Source organism: Notolepis coatsorum, assembly GCF_963971535.1.
Source record: "Notolepis coatsorum genome assembly, chromosome: 20".
In the NCBI taxonomy this organism is placed as follows: Eukaryota; Metazoa; Chordata; class Actinopteri; order Aulopiformes; family Paralepididae; genus Notolepis; species Notolepis coatsorum.
Genome location: NC_140184.1, coordinates 2007645 through 2026043, shown reverse-complemented (window position 1 = coordinate 2026043; position 18399 = coordinate 2007645). Strand labels below are relative to the sequence as shown.

The 18399-nt window shown below is 44.6% G+C and overlaps 1 protein-coding gene across 4 annotated transcripts in view; it reads left to right on the top strand.

Moving 5' to 3' along the window:
* The window catches only part of LOC311247448 (uncharacterized protein), a 101564-nt gene that overhangs the window by 63370 nt on the left and 19795 nt on the right, over positions 1 to 18399 (top strand). For all 4 annotated transcript variants that reach the window (XM_084337887.1, XM_084337886.1, XM_084337885.1 and 1 more), the window contains 6 exons: positions 1880 to 2038; positions 3410 to 3493; positions 6100 to 6177; positions 12929 to 13081; positions 14760 to 14846; positions 18071 to 18235. In XM_084337887.1, coding sequence (XP_084194013.1) covers positions 1880 to 2038; positions 3410 to 3493; positions 6100 to 6177; positions 12929 to 13081; positions 14760 to 14846; positions 18071 to 18235 — 726 coding nt within the window. The remainder of the gene's footprint in view (positions 1 to 1879; positions 2039 to 3409; positions 3494 to 6099; positions 6178 to 12928; positions 13082 to 14759; positions 14847 to 18070; positions 18236 to 18399) is intronic.

Here is an 18399-nt window from a genome sequence, read left to right as displayed (position 1 = left end):
AGAACATATTCAAAGTACACAATGGGCCTCATTCAACAATACTCTCTTATTATTTTTCTTATATTCTTGCTTACCTGTCTGTTAACACATTGAGTGCCAACGACGAGAAATCTCGTTGTTGGCCGCCATGCGTTGAGTGCCAAATCCCTGTCTCCATGGTAGCTAAACGCCCCTGGAAGCTATTCATCGTCTCGTGGAGTGCGTCTACCGAAGACTGTAGCGGCTTAACTGACTCCTGAATTAGAGCCGAAATGTCCTCTCGGAGTGAGGCTCGTTGTTTATCCAGTTCTATGAGGAGTGAGGCTCGTTGTTTATCCAGTTCTATGACCAGTTGGTTCATGGATATGGTCTCGGGAATTACTTTGTGCGTGTCGTCAGCTTCCATATTTGCCGCCGCCATCTTGGAGACCTTGCTAGCCAGAGTTGAGACACTGCTCTGCGCTTTATGTTTACTGCTCATTTTGCAATTGAATGATAATTCTCAATATAAACTGTCGTCTGTTACTTCGTTTAAAAAAAAAATGTGTTTGTAGGTAAATCTTGAAGTTTCGACCAGGAGACCTCCTACACGCGACTTGCACCTACACCATCATCACCGGAAGTCCTTACTACAATCTTTTTTTTTTTTTTTTTTACTTTGACCAGTCAGCTGGTTCTTTTAGCGTTTATCGCTTTTTCTGGTCAAGTATGACCGACAGAAACAGGTTGAATGGGGTATAGATGGGGGGAAAGACACTCTGAGAAAATACGGCGAGTCCGGGAGTCGAACTCGTGTACCCCAGATCCGTGACGCGCACGGTTGTCCCCGACGCCGAAATAGCGTTCGAGGTACGCGGTGAGCTACTGGAGCTCCCCCCTTACTACAATCTTTATGTTAAAGGCCACCAACAGGTGGATCTGCTGCTGAATTCAGTCAGTAATTGGGGTGACAGTGGCTCAGGAGGTAGAGCAGTTGTCTGGTAGTTGGAAGGTTCCCGGTTCGATTCCTGGGCAGCATGTCGAAGTGTCCTTGAGCAAGCCCCTAACTTCTCCCGATGAGCAGGTCAGCACCTTGCATGGTTGCCTCTGCCATCGATGTGTGAGTGAATGGGTGACGCGTTCAGCCGAACGCACAATTGGAGGGGGGCTTCCCACCCTCCAGAACATTTACAACAAGCCGTGCAGGGGTAAGGCTAAGAGAATCATCAAGGACTCCAGCCACCCGAACAACTGCCTCTTTGAACTGCTGCGGTCAGGCAAGCGATACCGGTGTCTTAAGGCGAGCACAGAAAGACTCAGAAGAAGCTTCTATCCCCAGGCCATCAGGCTGCTCAACGAACAATAAACACTATGCAACAACCATCAAATGCACACAGCACACACACCCACACGCACACACTCACTTAAACAAACAACACACTGCAGCACCCACTCTCCACACTTTAGATCACCTAAACACACTGCAGCACTTTATATTTATTGGTAAAGGATTTGCACTACAACTCGTACACCTTACTGTAAATTGTACCTAAATTGTACCTCATCCCATTTCTGCTCTGCACTATATAGTATTGTATATTAGTACATTGCATAGTATATTGTATGGTAACTCAGTTACTTCTATTCTGCATCGAACATTGTACATATGTCTATACTGAACACTGTGACCTTTTTTTTTTACTTCTATTTTACATGCTATACTATTTTATTTCATACTTATCTTGTCTAGCACAGTCTCTGGAGCGTAACAGTAAGAAGCATTTTGTATAAAAGTATTCTGTACTTCTGTATGACAACTATTAAAGAAACTTGAAACTTGAATAAATATTGTAAAGTGCTTTGGATAAAAGCTGCTATATAAATGCACCGTTTAATCAGTCCCCTGTTTTCTATTCTACAGACTTGTCCTTCAACAGACGCATTCGATGGGAGAAAACAACCGGGGGCCTGTATAGATGTCTACAGTGTCTCTATACTGTTACCATCCGCAGACAAATGGAGAGCCACATAAAGTCTCACGACCGGAATCCTCCTCCTAGCCAACCCGCTGGAGACACAGGTGGGCCTGTTTGCAAACACCTAATTTTGTGTCCAGATGAATCTTAGTTATTGGCGTTCAATCAGGAAGACTTAACTCGTGTCACTACTAGGGTCGGGAACCGAGACCCGTTTTCCAACCGGGAACCGGTTCAATAACATCTGGAACCGATTGGATCAAAATACGTTTAAATTTTTTATTCCCACGATCAATTCACAGGTTGTAATTACTGTTGTTTCTTTTGCTCTATTTTTATAAGATTATAAATTGCACCACTTATTCTGTTTTTATAATTCACATTGTGTAATTTCCCAGCTCATTTGATGTCTGGTATACGGGAACGAACAAGGTTCCGACTGTGAAATAGTACATGAACGGTACTAATTACTAGTCATCTGGTAATCCGGAGGTTCCCGGTTTGATTCCCGCTCTTCATAATGAGCATGCTTATGAATTATCATAGATCTGTGTTTTTAAGTCTTACTACAATTTGTATGTCAAAGGCCACCAACAGGTGGATCTGCTGCTGAATTCAGTCAGTAATTGGGGCGATAGTGGCTCAGGAGATAGAGCGGTCGTCTGGTAGTTGGAAGGTTCCCGGTTCGATTCCCGCTCCTCCCCGGCAGCGCGTTGAAGTGTCACTTAACCCCTAATTGCTCCCGATGAGCAGGTTGGCACCTTGCATGGTCGCCTCCGCGTCGGTGTGTGAATGTGAGAGTGAATGGGTCAAATGTGAGGAACAAATTGTAAAGCATTTTGGATAAAAGCTGCTATATACAGTAAATGCACCATTTACAGCCCAACACTCCAACAGGGAAATCTGAGCATGTGCCCGTACCCCCATCTCCCATTGAATGATTGACTGGTGACTTAGCCTCCATTTATTAGCCTTGGGTTTGGCATCTAGTAAAGACAGAGACTATAATGAGGAGATGGAGCACTGCGGTGGTTTTGAACGGGGACATCCAGATCACTAAAGAAGGCGGCTATAACAATATGACCTGCTACAAAACAAAACATTCAGAGAAAGTAATTCAATGTGGTGTGATTTTGCTCAGAGTAAAATGACAATTTACTGTTATTTTTGTTTTCTTTCTGCCTAATGTAATCTCGTCATCATCAGAAATTAGGCTCCTCCCCTCAATCTATAAAAACCGCTGCTATGTCTAATTGATATCTGGTTATATAATACTTTTGGTTTGTGGGTTTTCGTTTCTAACTCAAGTTCAACAAGGCTTTATTTTTACCATTGCCAAAGCAAACCATATATATACTGACGTGCTCATAACATGATACAGAACTCTAATATTAAAATGAAACCGTATCTATATAGAATGCTTTGAATACAACTAACGATGAGTGTGTGGTGTGCGTCTGTCTGTTCTGTTTCAGGAAAGCCGCTCGGGGTCCACTACACGCCAGGTCCGACTGGACAGAACCTGAAGGTGAAGGTGAAGGTGAAGGAGGAGCGTCTGGGTGAGACATTTACATTTTTAAGTCCAATGACTTCAACTTTATTATTATTTTTTTTTTTGACTTTCTCTTTATCCCCCCTTTCTTTTTCCATCTTTCTCCCATCCCAATGTTAGTTATGCCAATTCCCAATCCCCTACCTAATCGTTGCGTGCTCTGCCCCCTACCGTCGGTCTGGGAGGGCGGAGACTATCACATGCTTCCTCCGACACATGTGTAGCCAGCCCACCACTTCTTTTCACCTGGCAGCGTGGACTCTCACTGGGGGAGTGTAACGTGTGGAAGGAGCACTACCTCTCCCAGGACCTGACCTTGCTGTGCAGGCGCCCAGACCGGTCTGTAGGAGTCGCTGTTTTACAACGACCAGGACCCACCCTCGCCGGCGTTCCCACCTGCTAACACTGCCACACTGTTAGTGTGGACGGTCGGCCAAGCCGGAGGCACCACAGCTGGATTCGATCCCACTGTCTCTGTAGTGGTAGACAGACGCTTAGTCCGCTGCGCTACCCGGCCGCCCAAAATGACTTCAACTTTTAGTTTACACAATACATGTTAAACAAGATATGGAAAACACGAAACATCAAACTCAACACCAAGCTCAAAATCTTCAACTCCAACGTCAAATCCGTACTGCTTGCACAGCGTGCGTGTCGTGTGTGTGCTCATGTGTGCTTATGTGTGGATAGTTCAGTGTTCTGTGGTACTCAATGTTCATTGTTCAAGACTCTGATGGCCTGGGGGAAGAAGCTGAGCCTAAGCCTCTCTGTCCTAGTAGCTGGGGTTCGCAGGCGTCTGCCTGACCTCAGCAGCTGAAACAGGCTATTATTGGGGTGGTGGGGGTCTTTCATTATTCTGCAGGCTCTGGATTTGCACCTCTTTTTTTTTCACTTTTTCTCCCACTTTTTCTATATTTTCTCCCATCCCAATTTCGTATCATCCAATTCAACCCTCCCCTGTCACGAACGCTGTTTCTTGCCTCCCACAAGCCGGCTGCAATGTGGACTAAGTCATACATAGCACAAGTCCCCTCCGGTACTTGAGGTAACAGCAGTCGCATCTTTTCACCTGCGCAGCTCGATCTCTCAGTGGCGAGGAGTAACGCGTGGGAGGCTCACGCTGCCCCCGACACTTCCTGATTCTACTGCGCAGGCGCACCAACAGACCTGTAGGAGTCGCTGTCCACAACGCCCGATCCCCACCCTTCAGTTTCCCTCCCCGTAATACGGCCAATGTGTATTACTGTGGACGACCAGCTAAACTGAAAGCAAATGTGGAGCGCTGGGCTCGAACAGGCCAATCCAGCGTCTCCAGATTTCGTGGCGAGCGCCTTGCCGATGCTCAGGGTGATGGTGTTGGAGGTCTGACCCCCCACCCTGACCGCCTGGGGTCTTTCACTCAGAAAGTCCAGTACCCAGGCGCTCAGGGCGGAGCTCAGACCCAGCTCGATCAGCTTGTCCACCAGTCTGGTGGGGACTATGGTGTTGAACGCTGAGCTGTAGTCAATGAACAACAGTCTCACATAGCCCCCCTTCTGACGGTCAAGGTGAGAGAGGGTGCTGTGCAGTACCTGGGAGACCGCGTCGTCAGTGGACCTGTTTGTCCTGTATGCAAATTTCATAGGGTCCATATCACTGGGGAGGGAGGCACAAATGTGGTCCTTGACCAGCCTCTCGAAACATGTCATGACCACAGAGGTGAGTGCCACCGGTCTGTAGTCATTTGGACATGTTGGGGAGGGTTTCTTCGGTACAGGGATGATGGTAGACATCTTGAAGCAGGCAGGGACCACTGACTCCGCCAGGGATTGATTAAATATGGCGGTGAACACCGGGGCAAGCTGGTTGAGAGAGTGAACAGTTTTAAGTACCTCGGAGTCCACATATCCGAGGACTTGACATGGACCTCACACATTGACGTTGTGAAGAAGGCACGGCAACGCCTCTACTTCCTTAGACGCCTAAGGAAGTTCCAAGTCAGTCAGAAGATCCTTAAGAACTTCTACTCATGCTGCGGTCAGGCAAGCGATACCGGAGTCTCATGGCAAGCACAGAGAGACTCAGAAGAAGCTTCTATCCCCAGGCCATCAGGATGCTCAACGAACAATAACACTATGTAACAACCATCAAATGCACTCACAGCACACACATCCACACGCACACACTCACTTTAAACATACAGCTCACTGCAGCACCCACTTTAACCACTTTAGTACACCTAAGCACACTTTATATTTATCGGTAAAGAATTTGCACTACAACCCATACCTCATTACACCTTACTGTAAATTATATTGTACCTAAATTGTACCTCATCCCACTTCTGCTTTGCACTGTATAGTATATTGTATGGTAACTCAGTTACTTCTACTCTACATAGAGCATTGTATGTATATATGTATATACTGAACATTTTGTCTACGTACTTGACTTCTATTTTATACTTGCTATACTTATTTTATTATCTATCTTTGCCTAGCACAGTCTCTGGAGCGAAACAGAAAGAAGCATTTTGTATAAAAGTATTCTGTACTTCTGAATGACAACTAATAAAGGAACTTGAACTTGAAACAACTAACGATGAGTCTGTTCTGTCTGTCTGTTCTGTTTCAGGAGAGACACTCGGGGTCCACTACACGCCAGGTCCGACTGGACAGAACCTGAAGGTGAAGGAGGAGACGGAGGGTCTGGGTGAGAAATAATTATTTTTTAAGTCCGATGACGTCAATGTTTAGTTTACCACGAAACCTAAACGAATTGCAGTCGGGGCAATGGCAAGGCGAAAACGGTCGCAAGTGTGGTTAAGCTTTTTGCCATTGTTATCCTCCGTATCCGACCACACGTCCAACACGTTGATATCTAGATTACGTTTCGTCACTATAGCGACATCTTTTGTCTTGTTGCTGGCAGAGGATGAGGAAATTACGTGGTATTGTCGGTTCGCCACTCTCTACATCGGCCATCAATAAATGAGTTTCACTAAGAAGAGCTATGTCAATGTTCTTTCTTTTTAGTAAACGGAGGACACTGGTATGTTTATGAGGTGTGTTAAGCCCCCCTGTATTCCATATGAATGTGTTCAGTTTAGCCATGGTCGTAGTTGTCTGTGTGTATAAAAACATACCAATGCAGCCGAGCTAGGGTTGGGGAATGCTGATCTCGAGAAATCCGGTCGGTCCATCCCATGATTTTGGAGGAGGAACAATTACACAGACACAAAACAACAATACAAAAACATAGACATATACATCAACTGGACCCCCTCCCCTCCTAATCTATATACTAATCTGTCAACCTTAAGGATTGATTTATACTTACCCCATAATGATTCCCACTGGAGTCATAGATACCTAAAGACGTTCCCATCCCTGCTCCCCACTTATTCAAAAAGTAAATTAAACCCCCATTAGTCTTAAAGTGACCTCAATGGTTAATACAGTCATTGGTTAAAGTGATTTGAGCATTTCACAGTCCATCTGATCAGGCACATTGGTTGGCAATAATACAAATACTACCTAAGCATAAACATAATGTTAACAGTTTAACCTCAATACTACAATTGTAATATGCTACTCCTGAGTTAACAGTTTAGTAACCATGAACATAGGGCTCATGGCTAGCTAACAACCAGCCAACATAGTAAGTAATACAAGGTAATATACAGATCTATCCTCATTACTGACCAGGCACATGGCTGGCAATAACAATAACATTCCACAAGCATAAACATAACATAAACATGACCCTTCATTGGGCCACCCGCCCAGTCCCCCAAATATATAGTGGATAAGACCCCCCAGATCCAGGAACACACATATATGGACAGAAGTGCTTCCCATCCATACACCATGGACACACCGAGCTACCCATATGATAATTCGACATGATAATTTCGACCCGACGGCGAAATAACTGCCGGCTGCTGTCTGGTAATGACAAAGTGTCCCCTTCTCCCAAGAGTCGGCCAACCAGCCCGAAAACGTTTAACAATTTAACATCAACACTACCACTATAATAAGCTTAGGGCTCATGGCTAGCTAACAACCAGCCAAACAACGTAAGTAGGGCCAAGTAATACAGATATACCATCAGCATTACTGAACTAATGAAGTGCGTTCAGCCGGCTATAATGTTAGCATCCTCAATGCTCCCGATCACAGATCACGCCAACCCCCGCTGCCCAGCGTCCCCGGCATTTATAAACACTGCGCCAATCTAAGCCGTTAGCACACAGTAGTCAGACCACCCAGTCCCTGTGGCCTGCACATCATCAATCCCAAGCAAGTATCAGTTCAGTACAGTATAGCTCAAAACATTGTAGCAAGACATTTGCATTAAAAAACTAGAAATTAGTGGTCAATAACCATTGTAGCAGGGAAGCTGGGCTAACCCTCGCTCGCTAAAAAGTGAGCTAGTGCAATACAGTCCGTCATCTCAAGCACATGTGTCTATGTCGGCTAGCTTAAAAGCACGAGGCTCGCCCATGTAATGATCGGAGCTTTAGCTCTATGCTGTATCTCTGTATTAGTCCGCCGTACAGCTAGCCAGCCATTGTATCTGTTCCCTGGCTTGTTCAAGAAGATGTTGTACGCGGGCCAGTCCAGTGTTACATCAATTATCAAAAACCAAATTATTTTATTACTAAGTTTAGCTCAGTAATGCATGACAAAAGTTCAAAGCTTCTTAGCCAACCTAGCTCCACTTCGCCCGGCCATTGCTGGCTCCATACTCACGTCGTTAGCGCTCACTTTCGGCCATCCTCCCGGTCAACCCACTCTCTCTTAACCTGTCCTATTTTCTGAAAATCCGCCTAAAAATACATACCTAAATGGAGTAAATGGAAGATTGCTCCACTTCTACAAGGTCCATTTGCATGTTCTTTGTATCTAGGGACATCTATGGATCTCAGTGAATGTATTCCCAGTGTCAGAAATATTGTGTCTGTTAACACTTTAAGGACCAGCCACGAGTTAACTCGTGTTTCGATTCCACCCGTTGAGGACCAGAGCCACGAGTTAACTTGTGGCAAGTTGTTATTGTTTTATTCCATATTAATAAACTGATCAAGATCCCGGATCGACTCTGCAGATTTACCCGCCAGATTTAAATCGGCGACATGCAATACCGGCCAGATCCTCTTAGGGGCGCCATCGCTCCACTGCAGTATCATTGAGGCCGAAAGGGGGAAAAAAATGTTTTACTGTCTGGGGCGTTTCATATGAGCCTGGATCCCAGCCGAACATCCTCCATCTTTGATCACATTACGGAACGCAGATTTCAGCCTGGAATAATGGGATTTATGATCAGCCAATGGACATATCGATCTACCAGATGCCGATGAATAATGACGAAATGCTGCCGGCGATCACATGGGCTGACGGTAGGATACTATTCACCCAAATTACAGCCGGATTGGACATTGTTGTAACACGCAAACGATCGATCAGTGAATATGGCTACTTGAACGCACACTGTATTGCTAATCAATAATACTGATCGGCGTCCCCCGCCGCCCCCATTTCATCCATAGATCCTCTGTAATAGTCCGGATGCTAAGCAGGTTGTTTTATTTCATTCGTATATATACAACAGAAATGGCGTTTGATATAACGTGACTAGCCTTTAGCCTCATATCTAGCTTCCCAGAAAAAAGACGAGACGAAAACTGCGATAAAGCTTATATTCACGACGCTATAAAATGACAACCAACCGATGGATTTTTATTTTCTTTAAGCCATTATGAAGGCACAGTTTATGCACTCAAGTGACAATGAGAATGGACAGATAGCAATACTATAAAGTATATATATAGCTGTTAGAAAGTACATCGGTTTGTTGACAAATCCTGGTCGTCCAGAACCATATTACACTGCAAACCGTGGTCGCCAATGTGTTAATAGGCTTGAGTAAATTGTGATGAAACAAAGGAGAATATAAATTATGATTTTTCTTTGCATCTTTGATGGTGAAAAACCACTGAGCTCGTTCAGCACCTTCTTGAGATGACGTGTACAAAAGAAATCTAAGAAAATTAATAAAGGGAAGATGATTAAACAGGATATTTTGTTGATATATTGCTGAATTCTGCCATCCGGACACATGCTATTTAAAATATTATTATAGATAATATAGAATATAGAATATCAGGCCTATAAATGACCTTATTATAGCCAAATTGCACATCTATGGATCGGGCCAAATCTCCTCTTTCAAATGGCAGAGTTCAATTTGGATTTAGTATCACCAGCCGTGCAGCAAGAACCGTGAATGAAATCTACTGTAAATACAGTCCGTTTTTAATTTGAGACCGGTCCGCCATGTTTTATCGGATTGAGACGCGGATGGTTGCTAAACGTTCACAGAAGGTAGACAAACTAACTGCGCTCCAGTCTATGCCAATAACATTCAGTTTTGTGATAGATACCGTAATCCCAAAAAATAAGAGAAATTAAAAGAAAATCAGCCACAAGTAATTTGCTTGCAGGAAGCTGGCATTCGCTGTGTAATGTAGTTTTTCGAAATTTCAATACTCATTGAGAGCTCTGGATGTCCTTTCCTATCAAATTGTGACACAAATTCTAAATGGCGGATATTCGCTAAATTATGAACACATTCCATAAACTAAAATCTCACTAATAACACATTAACCTATTGGTAAATATACACTATGACGCTATGTTTTGAAAGGAGTAGGGTCTTTACTCTTGGCTACATTTGAAAAAAAAACGCAACATGTCTGGAGTGATTGATTTATGACGTGATGTCATCTGCGGTCCGCCGGCGCACCCCTCGGGCTAAAGACGTTAAGATACTCCTCAGCCTCGAGAAGCGACCAAAACTTCCTCCGTTCTTCATCCCTCAGCTTCACTGACAGCCTTGCCGGGAAAAGCAACGCTGGTCTGCAGCCCAACTTCCATAGCTTGAACATGGCGTCCCGATACTCCCCTCTCTGTGCCAACACTTTTGAAATATAGTCCTCAAATATGGCGACCTTGTGTTCTTCATAACGTAAATCTCCTCTTTTGGAGCGGCCCGCCTGGACGATTAGCTCCTTTTGTTTGTAGCTTGTGCTGTCTCACGACGATCGGTCTGGGTCTCTGGTCCTTAGCAGGCCTCGCCAGGTTAGCTCTGTAGGCTACATCGCATTCTGGGGGATTAGGGGGGACATCTTTGCCCAATATTCCTTGCAGTACGCCGGGTATGAAGTCTGAAGGACTCTGCCTCGTGGCTTCCTTTGGGAGAGAGGCGATCTCATCGTTAGCCAAGGCTCTTTCTTGAAGTGTTTTAACTTCTTTCATCACCATCTTAATAGCCACTCCTATCTCCTCCGTTATCCTTCCTGAAATGGGGCTTGTACCGGAGAAAAAAATATCAGATCAACGCAAGATTGGATATATAGTGTCCTTACCTTGTCTCTGATGTAATGCAAAAAGATGAATCCAATTCCTGATCGCCATTCCAAATATTGATTGTGTTTATTGATCGAACATTATGTCCAAAAGGCATAATCCACGCTGCTCCGAGTCTCCCCAAACTGTGTAATAACGTAGGAATACCCCGCCCGGACTTCTTAGATCAGCGTACAGCCCAAGGGGGAGGGATTTCAATGATGTGCAATACCGGCTGTATTTGCCCTTTGCAAGCTCAGACCCATTCCCAATGATAACATCAGGCTGGATGGATGAAAAATGAATGGATATAGCTAATAAAAGAAATAACGATTAAAACCCGACTTTTCTCGTGATTGGCGCTCAAGCGATGGCGAGTTAACCCGACTTTTTTCGTCACTGGCGCAGAATGAGTTAATAAAAAAACTAAAATAAAACAAAAACTATAGGGGTAAAAAGTGTGTTTTCCAAAGTATACGGGAGCAGCTATGAAACACGTCCTTATCCCATGCCGCCTGGCTCCGCCCCCCCTTACTACAATTTGTATGTCAAAGGCATACAGGTGGATCTGCTGCTGAATTCAGTAATTGGGGCGACAGTGGCACAGGAGGTAGAGCGGTCGTCTTAGGCTGCGGTTACACCTTTCGTTTCATTTTCGTATCATTGTCATATGCGTTTCGCCGCAACGTCGTGCGCCTCGAGTCACACTTTCGTTTTTTTTTTCGTTTTTGTCACCTGAGCACACTGATGTAGTACACTGCCAAAGCAGTAGGTGGCAGTAGGTGGCAAACATGAAGGCAATTTCAACCAATCAGAACTTGAATGTGCCAATACACTCCCTGGAAGCTCCAGCAAAGAAAATGTCAACAAGGCAGGCGCCTATGCCGCGCCACCATCTTGCCTATTTACTCAATGCAGCAATTCTTTTTCAGCAAAGCCTAATAAAAGTGCAATAAACAAAACGGATACATTCACTGTGTGTTCTGCCTGTCATTTGTTGATGAAACAAAACTAACATCAACACAAGTGACCACCAACACAAGTGACCACCAAGAGCGGATAGTTTAGTCTAAAAAAAGATCGGTAGCATTGTTAGCTGCATGCTAACGTCAATGGAATTTGCCATTATAACAGTATAGCATTGTGGCTAGAAGCTAACGTTAGCTCACGCTACTTAGCCAGCACCAAACTGATGATATCGGGAGCTATCAGTGGTTAGATAACATTAGAGACAACGCTGTGTGTATTAAACAAAGGTGAATAGATGACTGGGCCATTTTGTTTAATGCTTGTTAAGTTGAAAGAGGAGCTTTGAGCTAACAGGGTTTGATAGCTAATGCTAGCTCATGTTAGCCAGTGGTAATGCTAGCAGAATGAATGGATGTAAACTTTATTTAACATATTGCATAATGGGTACAATACAATACGGCTCAATACAAACAATTGTTAAGGGAATGCAGACTGTTGTAGCTTGGACTGGGGTCCTTATAAGAATAACTTGACAACACATGGTAGCTGCAGCTATTTGGGACACAGGGACACGGAGCTGGGAGCTCTCTGTTGTCACCGGAGGGCACGCAGATGGTATCTACTGCGCATGGGCGTTTTCGCAACAACGGCTCCGTGCAGACTACACGCTGTTGTTGCGCGTTTTTTAGCGGTTCTCCAAAACGCAAACACAATTTAGCGTTTCAGCCGTATCCACAAAAAAACGCCAAAAAGCGCATTTCTGTGTAATTGGGACATGAAACATATTCAAAAACGTATAAAAAAACGCCACAAAAACACTAGTCTAACCATGGCCTTAGTTGGAAGGTTCCCGGTTCGATTCCTGCTCCCCCTGGGCAGCGTGTCGAAGTGTCCTTGAGCAAGACACTTAACCCCTAACTGCTCCCGATGAGCAGGTCAGCACCTTGCATGGTTGCCTCTGCCGTCGGTGTGAATGTGTGAGTGAATGGGTGAATGTGAGGAACAAATATTGTAAAGTGCTTTGGATAAAAGCTGCTACCATATAAATGCACAGTTTAATCAGTCCCCTGTTTTCTATTCTACAGGCTTGTCCTTCAAACGCATTCTATGGGAGAAAACCGGGGGCCTGTATAGATGTCTACAGTGTCCCTATACTGTTGACATCCGCAGACAAATTACCACCCACATGAAGTCTCACCCCCGGAATCCTCCTCCTAGCCAACCCGCTAGAGACACAGGTGGGCCTGTTTGCAAACACCTGATTTTGTGTCCAAATGAATCTTAGTTCTTGGCGTTCAATCAGGAAGACTTAACTCGTGTCACTACTAGGGTTGGGAACCGAAACCCATTTTCCAACCGGAAACCGGTTCAATAACATCTGGAACCGATTGGATGAAAATACGTTTGAATTTTTTATTCCCACGATCAATTCACAGGTTGTAATTACTGTTGTTTCTTTTGCTCTATTTTTATAAGATTATAAATCGCACCACTTATTCTGTTTTTATAATTCACATTGTGAAATTTCCCAGCTCATTTGATGTCTGGTATACGGGAACGAACAAGGTTCCGACTGTGAAATAGTACATGAACGGTACAGTCTACTGAGTCGGATAAACAGTCTCCAGCCCTTTTTGGACGACAGTGGCTCAGGAGGTAGAGCAGTCATCTGGTAATCCGGAGGTTGAATGAATGAATGAATGAAATGATTTGAGGTTTGAGGTTTGATTCCCGCTCTTCATAATGAGCATGCTTATAAATGATCATAGATCTGTGTTTTTAGGTCTTACTACAATTTGTATGTCAAAGGCCACCAACAGGTGGATCTGCTGCTGAATTCAGTCAGTAATTGGGAAGACAGTGGCTCAGGAGGTAGAGCGGTCGTCTGGTAGTCGGAAGGTTCCCGGTTCGATTCCCGCTCCTCCCCGGCAGCACGTCGAAGTGTCACTTAACCCCTAATTGCTCCCGATGAGCAGGTTGGCACCTTGCATGGTCGCCTCCGCGTCGGTGTGTGAATATGAGAGTGAATGGGTCAAATGTGTGTTTTTGTTTGTTTGTTATATTTAGCAAACTTTAACTTTTTTGAATTAGGAGTAGGTTGCTCTATAAGCCTTCGGCTTCAAACCTATCCTTTTCGTTTGTTTATTTGTATAAAAAAAATGTGAAAAATTATTTGTTTATGTTTATTTATTTGTATTTGTAAACATTCAAAATAGAATAATTCATTCATTCATTCATTCAATGTGAGGAACAAATTGTAAAGCGTTTTGGATAAAAGCTGCTATATACAGTAAATTTACCATTTACAGCCCAACACTCCAACAGCGCAATCTGAGCATGTGCCCGTACCCCCATCTCCCATTGAATGATTGACTGGTGACTTAGCCTCCATTTATTAGTTTTGGGTTTGGCAGTGATCCTTTCCATCAAGTAAAGACAGACTATATGATGAGGAGATGGAGCACTGCGGTGGTTTTGAACGGGGACATCCAGATCACTAAAGATGGCGGCTATAACAAAACAACCTGCTAAAAAACAAAACACTCAGAGAAAGTAATTCAATGTGGTGTGATTTAGCTCAGAGTAAAATGACAATTTACTGTTATTTTTGTTTTCTTTCTGCCTAATGTAATCTCGTCATCATCGGAAATTATGCTCCTCCCCTCAATCTATAAAAAACACTGCTATGTCCAATTGATATCTGATTATATAATACTCTTGCTTTCTCGGTTTTCATTTCTAACTCAAGTTCAACAAGGCTTTATTTTTACCATTGCCAAAGCAAACCATATATATACTGACATGCTCATGACATGGTACAGAACTCTAATATTAAAATGAAACCGTATCTATATAGAATGCTTTGAATACAACTAATGATGAGTGTGTGGTGTGCGTCTGTCTGTTCTGTTTCAGGAAAGCCGCTCGGGGGCCACTACACGCCAGGTCCGACTGGACAGCAGGCCCTGAAGGTGAAGGTGAAGGAGGAGACAGAGCGTCTGGGTGAGACATTTACATTTTTTATTTACCGTGAAACGAAACCTATGAAGTGTGCCGCACGTTCACGCGCACAATACACACCTAGGATTTGACTTGATTCAACAACAAAGCAGTCGGGGCAATGGCAAGCCGAAAATGGTCGCAAGTGTGGTTACACTTTTTGCCATTGTTATCCTCCCCTCCGTATCCGACCACGCGTCCAACACGCTGATATCTAGATTACGTTTCGTCACTATAGCGACACCTTTTGTCTTGTTGCTGGCAGAGGATGAGGAAATTATGTGGTATTGTCGGTTTGCCACTCTATCTACATAGCCATCAATAAATGAGTTTCACTAAGAAGAGCTATGTCATTTTTCTTTCTTTTTAGTAAACAGAGGACACTGTTATGTTTATGAGGTGTGTTAAGCCCCCCTGTATTCCATATTAATGTGTTCAGTTTAGCCATGGTCGTAGTTGTCTGTGTGTATAAAAACATACCAATGCAGCCGAGCTAGGGTTGGGGAACGCTGATCTCGAGAAATCCGGTCGGTCCATCCCATGATTTTGGAGGAGGAACAATTACACAGACACAAAACAACAATACAAAAAACATAGAAATATACATCAACTGGTAATCTATATACTAATCTGTCAACCTTAACAGTACAGTTCGTCTCCTCCTTCCCAGAATCACCTCGCTGGAGAGTCACTCCTCCGCGTTGACCCTGGCCTTGGTCTGTTCCACAGCAGAAAGGGATAAGGGGGGTGGGGGAGGGGGGGGGGGGTGATACTTCATGCAGCGAGGCAGATAATGCCGCATATGGTCAGAATTAGGTCAATTTAGTCTAATCATCGTCACCATCATCGTATCCCCTATTAGCACGGTACGGTGGCATCTTAATTTTCACGTCCCTAATTTCCGACGTGATGTCCAGAATGGCCTGTGACCGCGACAGTTCCTCTGTATGGTTAGAAGCAAGTCTCTCAAGAATAGTCTTCAAGCACGACTGTTCGTCTACATGGTAGAGTTCGCCCCTTTCCAACATGGTCTTGGAGCTCAATTGTTCATCACCGCGCAGGGTACTTAGGTCAGCGATCTTTTTAAACAGTTCCATTTGGTTTTCCTTGATCCCGGCCAAATCCCTGGCCAGGGGAATCAACTTCTTCCGAATTAGATTCAGGCAGTACCAGATCCAACAGCTGACGGAGCCCAGGCCGAGCAGCATGACAATTAGAAGATATACGTCCTCAACGTCGTTTATCTCCAGCGGGAAAAAGCATATCGCGAGCCAGGTCCCGTATGAATTTATGGTGTATCCCGCCTGATAGCTCCCAAGAGGGCATAATGGGTCATCCGCATTCTGCCTCCTTGTAGAGAATATGCGATCAATCGCTGTAAAAGCCCAGCTTATTAGATCCATATTACGGTCAAAAGTCGAGTCGAGTTGAGGATTCTGTTGTAAAAAAGAAAGAAGAAAAAGGTCAAAAACGTCCGAGCGTCTCCAGCGAGTGCAGATCCAGGCTCTGGTGAAACGAGCTGTAAGGGCTGGTACGGACGTCTCCAAGCCGATAAGAGAGAGGCCTTGAGGTGTTTCTCTGGAGGAGGGAGAGGAGATAAAAATGCGACTGCTTCTGGGAAGAGAGTGAAGGGAACTGTGTAATGTAGTTACATTACGCTCATTGAGAGCTCTGGATGTCCTCTCCTAATCAAATTGTGACGCAAATTCTAAATGGCGGATATTCTCTAAATTATGAACACATTCCATAAACTAAAATCTCACTAATAACACATTAATCTATTGGTAAATATACACTATGACTGCTGTTTTGAAAGTATTAGGGTCTTTACTCTTGGCTACATTTGAAAAACGCAACATTATGTCATACAGTCTGGAGTGATTGATTTATGACGTGATGTCATCTGCGGTCCGCCGGCGGACCACTCGGGATAAAGAGGTTAAGATACACTTCAGCCTCGACAAGCGACCAAAACGTCCTCCGTTCCTCATCCCTTAGCTTCACTGACAGCCTTGCTGGGAAAAGCAACGCTGGTCTGCAGCCCAACTTCCATAGCTTGAACATGGCTTCCCGATACTCCCCTCTCTGTGCCAACACTTTTGAAATATAGTCCTCAAATATGGCGACCTTGTGTTCTTCATAACGTAAATCTCCTCTTTTGGAGCGGCCCGCCTGGACGATTAGCTCCTTTTATTTGTAGCTTGTGCTGTCTCACGACGATCGGTCTGGGTCTCTGGTCCTTAGCAGGCCTCGCCAGGTTAGCTCTGTAGGCTACATCGCATTCCGGGGGATTAGGGAGGACATCTTTGCCCAATATTCCTTGCAGTACGCCGCGTATGAAGTCTGAAGGACGGTTCCCCTCTGTGCCCTCAGGGATTCCAACTATTCTTATATTGAAGCGTCTCTCCCGAGACTGCAGTTTGCTGATTCTGGATTGCATCTTGGTCGTCTCTGCCTGCTTGTCGGTTAAGGCCCTCTGTAATTTGTGTAGCTGTAGACTCTGCCTCGTGGCTTCCTTTGTGAGAGAGGCGATCTCATCGTTAGCCAAGGCTCTTGCTTGAAGTGTTTTAACCGTCTTAATAGCCACTCCTATCTCTGAATTGGAGTATTGCACTGTGCAATACTCCAATTCAGCCATTGGCAATTCAGCCGTTGGATGGGGGGCGCTGTTGAGCGGGCCTGTGACCGGACCTGAAAGAGCCCCTGGCTCTGCGGCTCTGCAGCTGCATGCTATTCACAAATCCAGCATGAGCCAGCTCCCGCTGCAGCAGTCGTTATCAGAACACTACACACATATCATAATGTTTACAGCAAACTGTAGTTGATCACCAGGTATGTTTTATTAACGTAGAATAATTCATATATATATATGCGCGCACTGACAGTCGGCTAATTGACATTTCCTGTGAAAAAAATTAAAGTCCCGTTTGCGTCCCAAAAAAGATTTCTGTTCGTCCCAAATCAATATTTGATCGTCCCCGGGACGACGGGACATCGTTAGTCTTGAGCCCTGCTCCTGGGCAGCATGTCGAAGTGTCCTTGAGCAAGACACTCAACCCATAACTGCTCCCGATGAGCAGGTCAGCACCTTGCATGGTTGCCTCTGCCGTCGGTGTGAATGTGAGAGTGAATGGGTGAATGTGAGGAACAAATATTGTAAAGTGCTTTGGATAAAAGCTGCTATATAAATGCACCGTTTAATCAGTCCCCTGTTTTCTATTCTATAGGCTTGTCCTTCAACAGAATCAACAGTCACATTCGATGGCAGCACACCGGGGGCCTGTTTAGATGTCTACAGTGTCCCTATACGGTTGACACCCGCAGAGAAATGACCAAACACATGAACTCTCACCCCCGGATTCCTCCTCCTAGCCAACCCGCTAGAGACACAGGTGGGCCTGTTTGCAAACACCTAATTTTGTGTCCAAAATCCAAATGAATCTTAGTTTGTGGCGTTCAATCAGGAAGACTTAACTCGTGTCACTACTAGGGTCGGGAACCGGTTCAATAACATCTGGAACCGACCGGATCAAAATACGTTTGAATTTTTTATTCC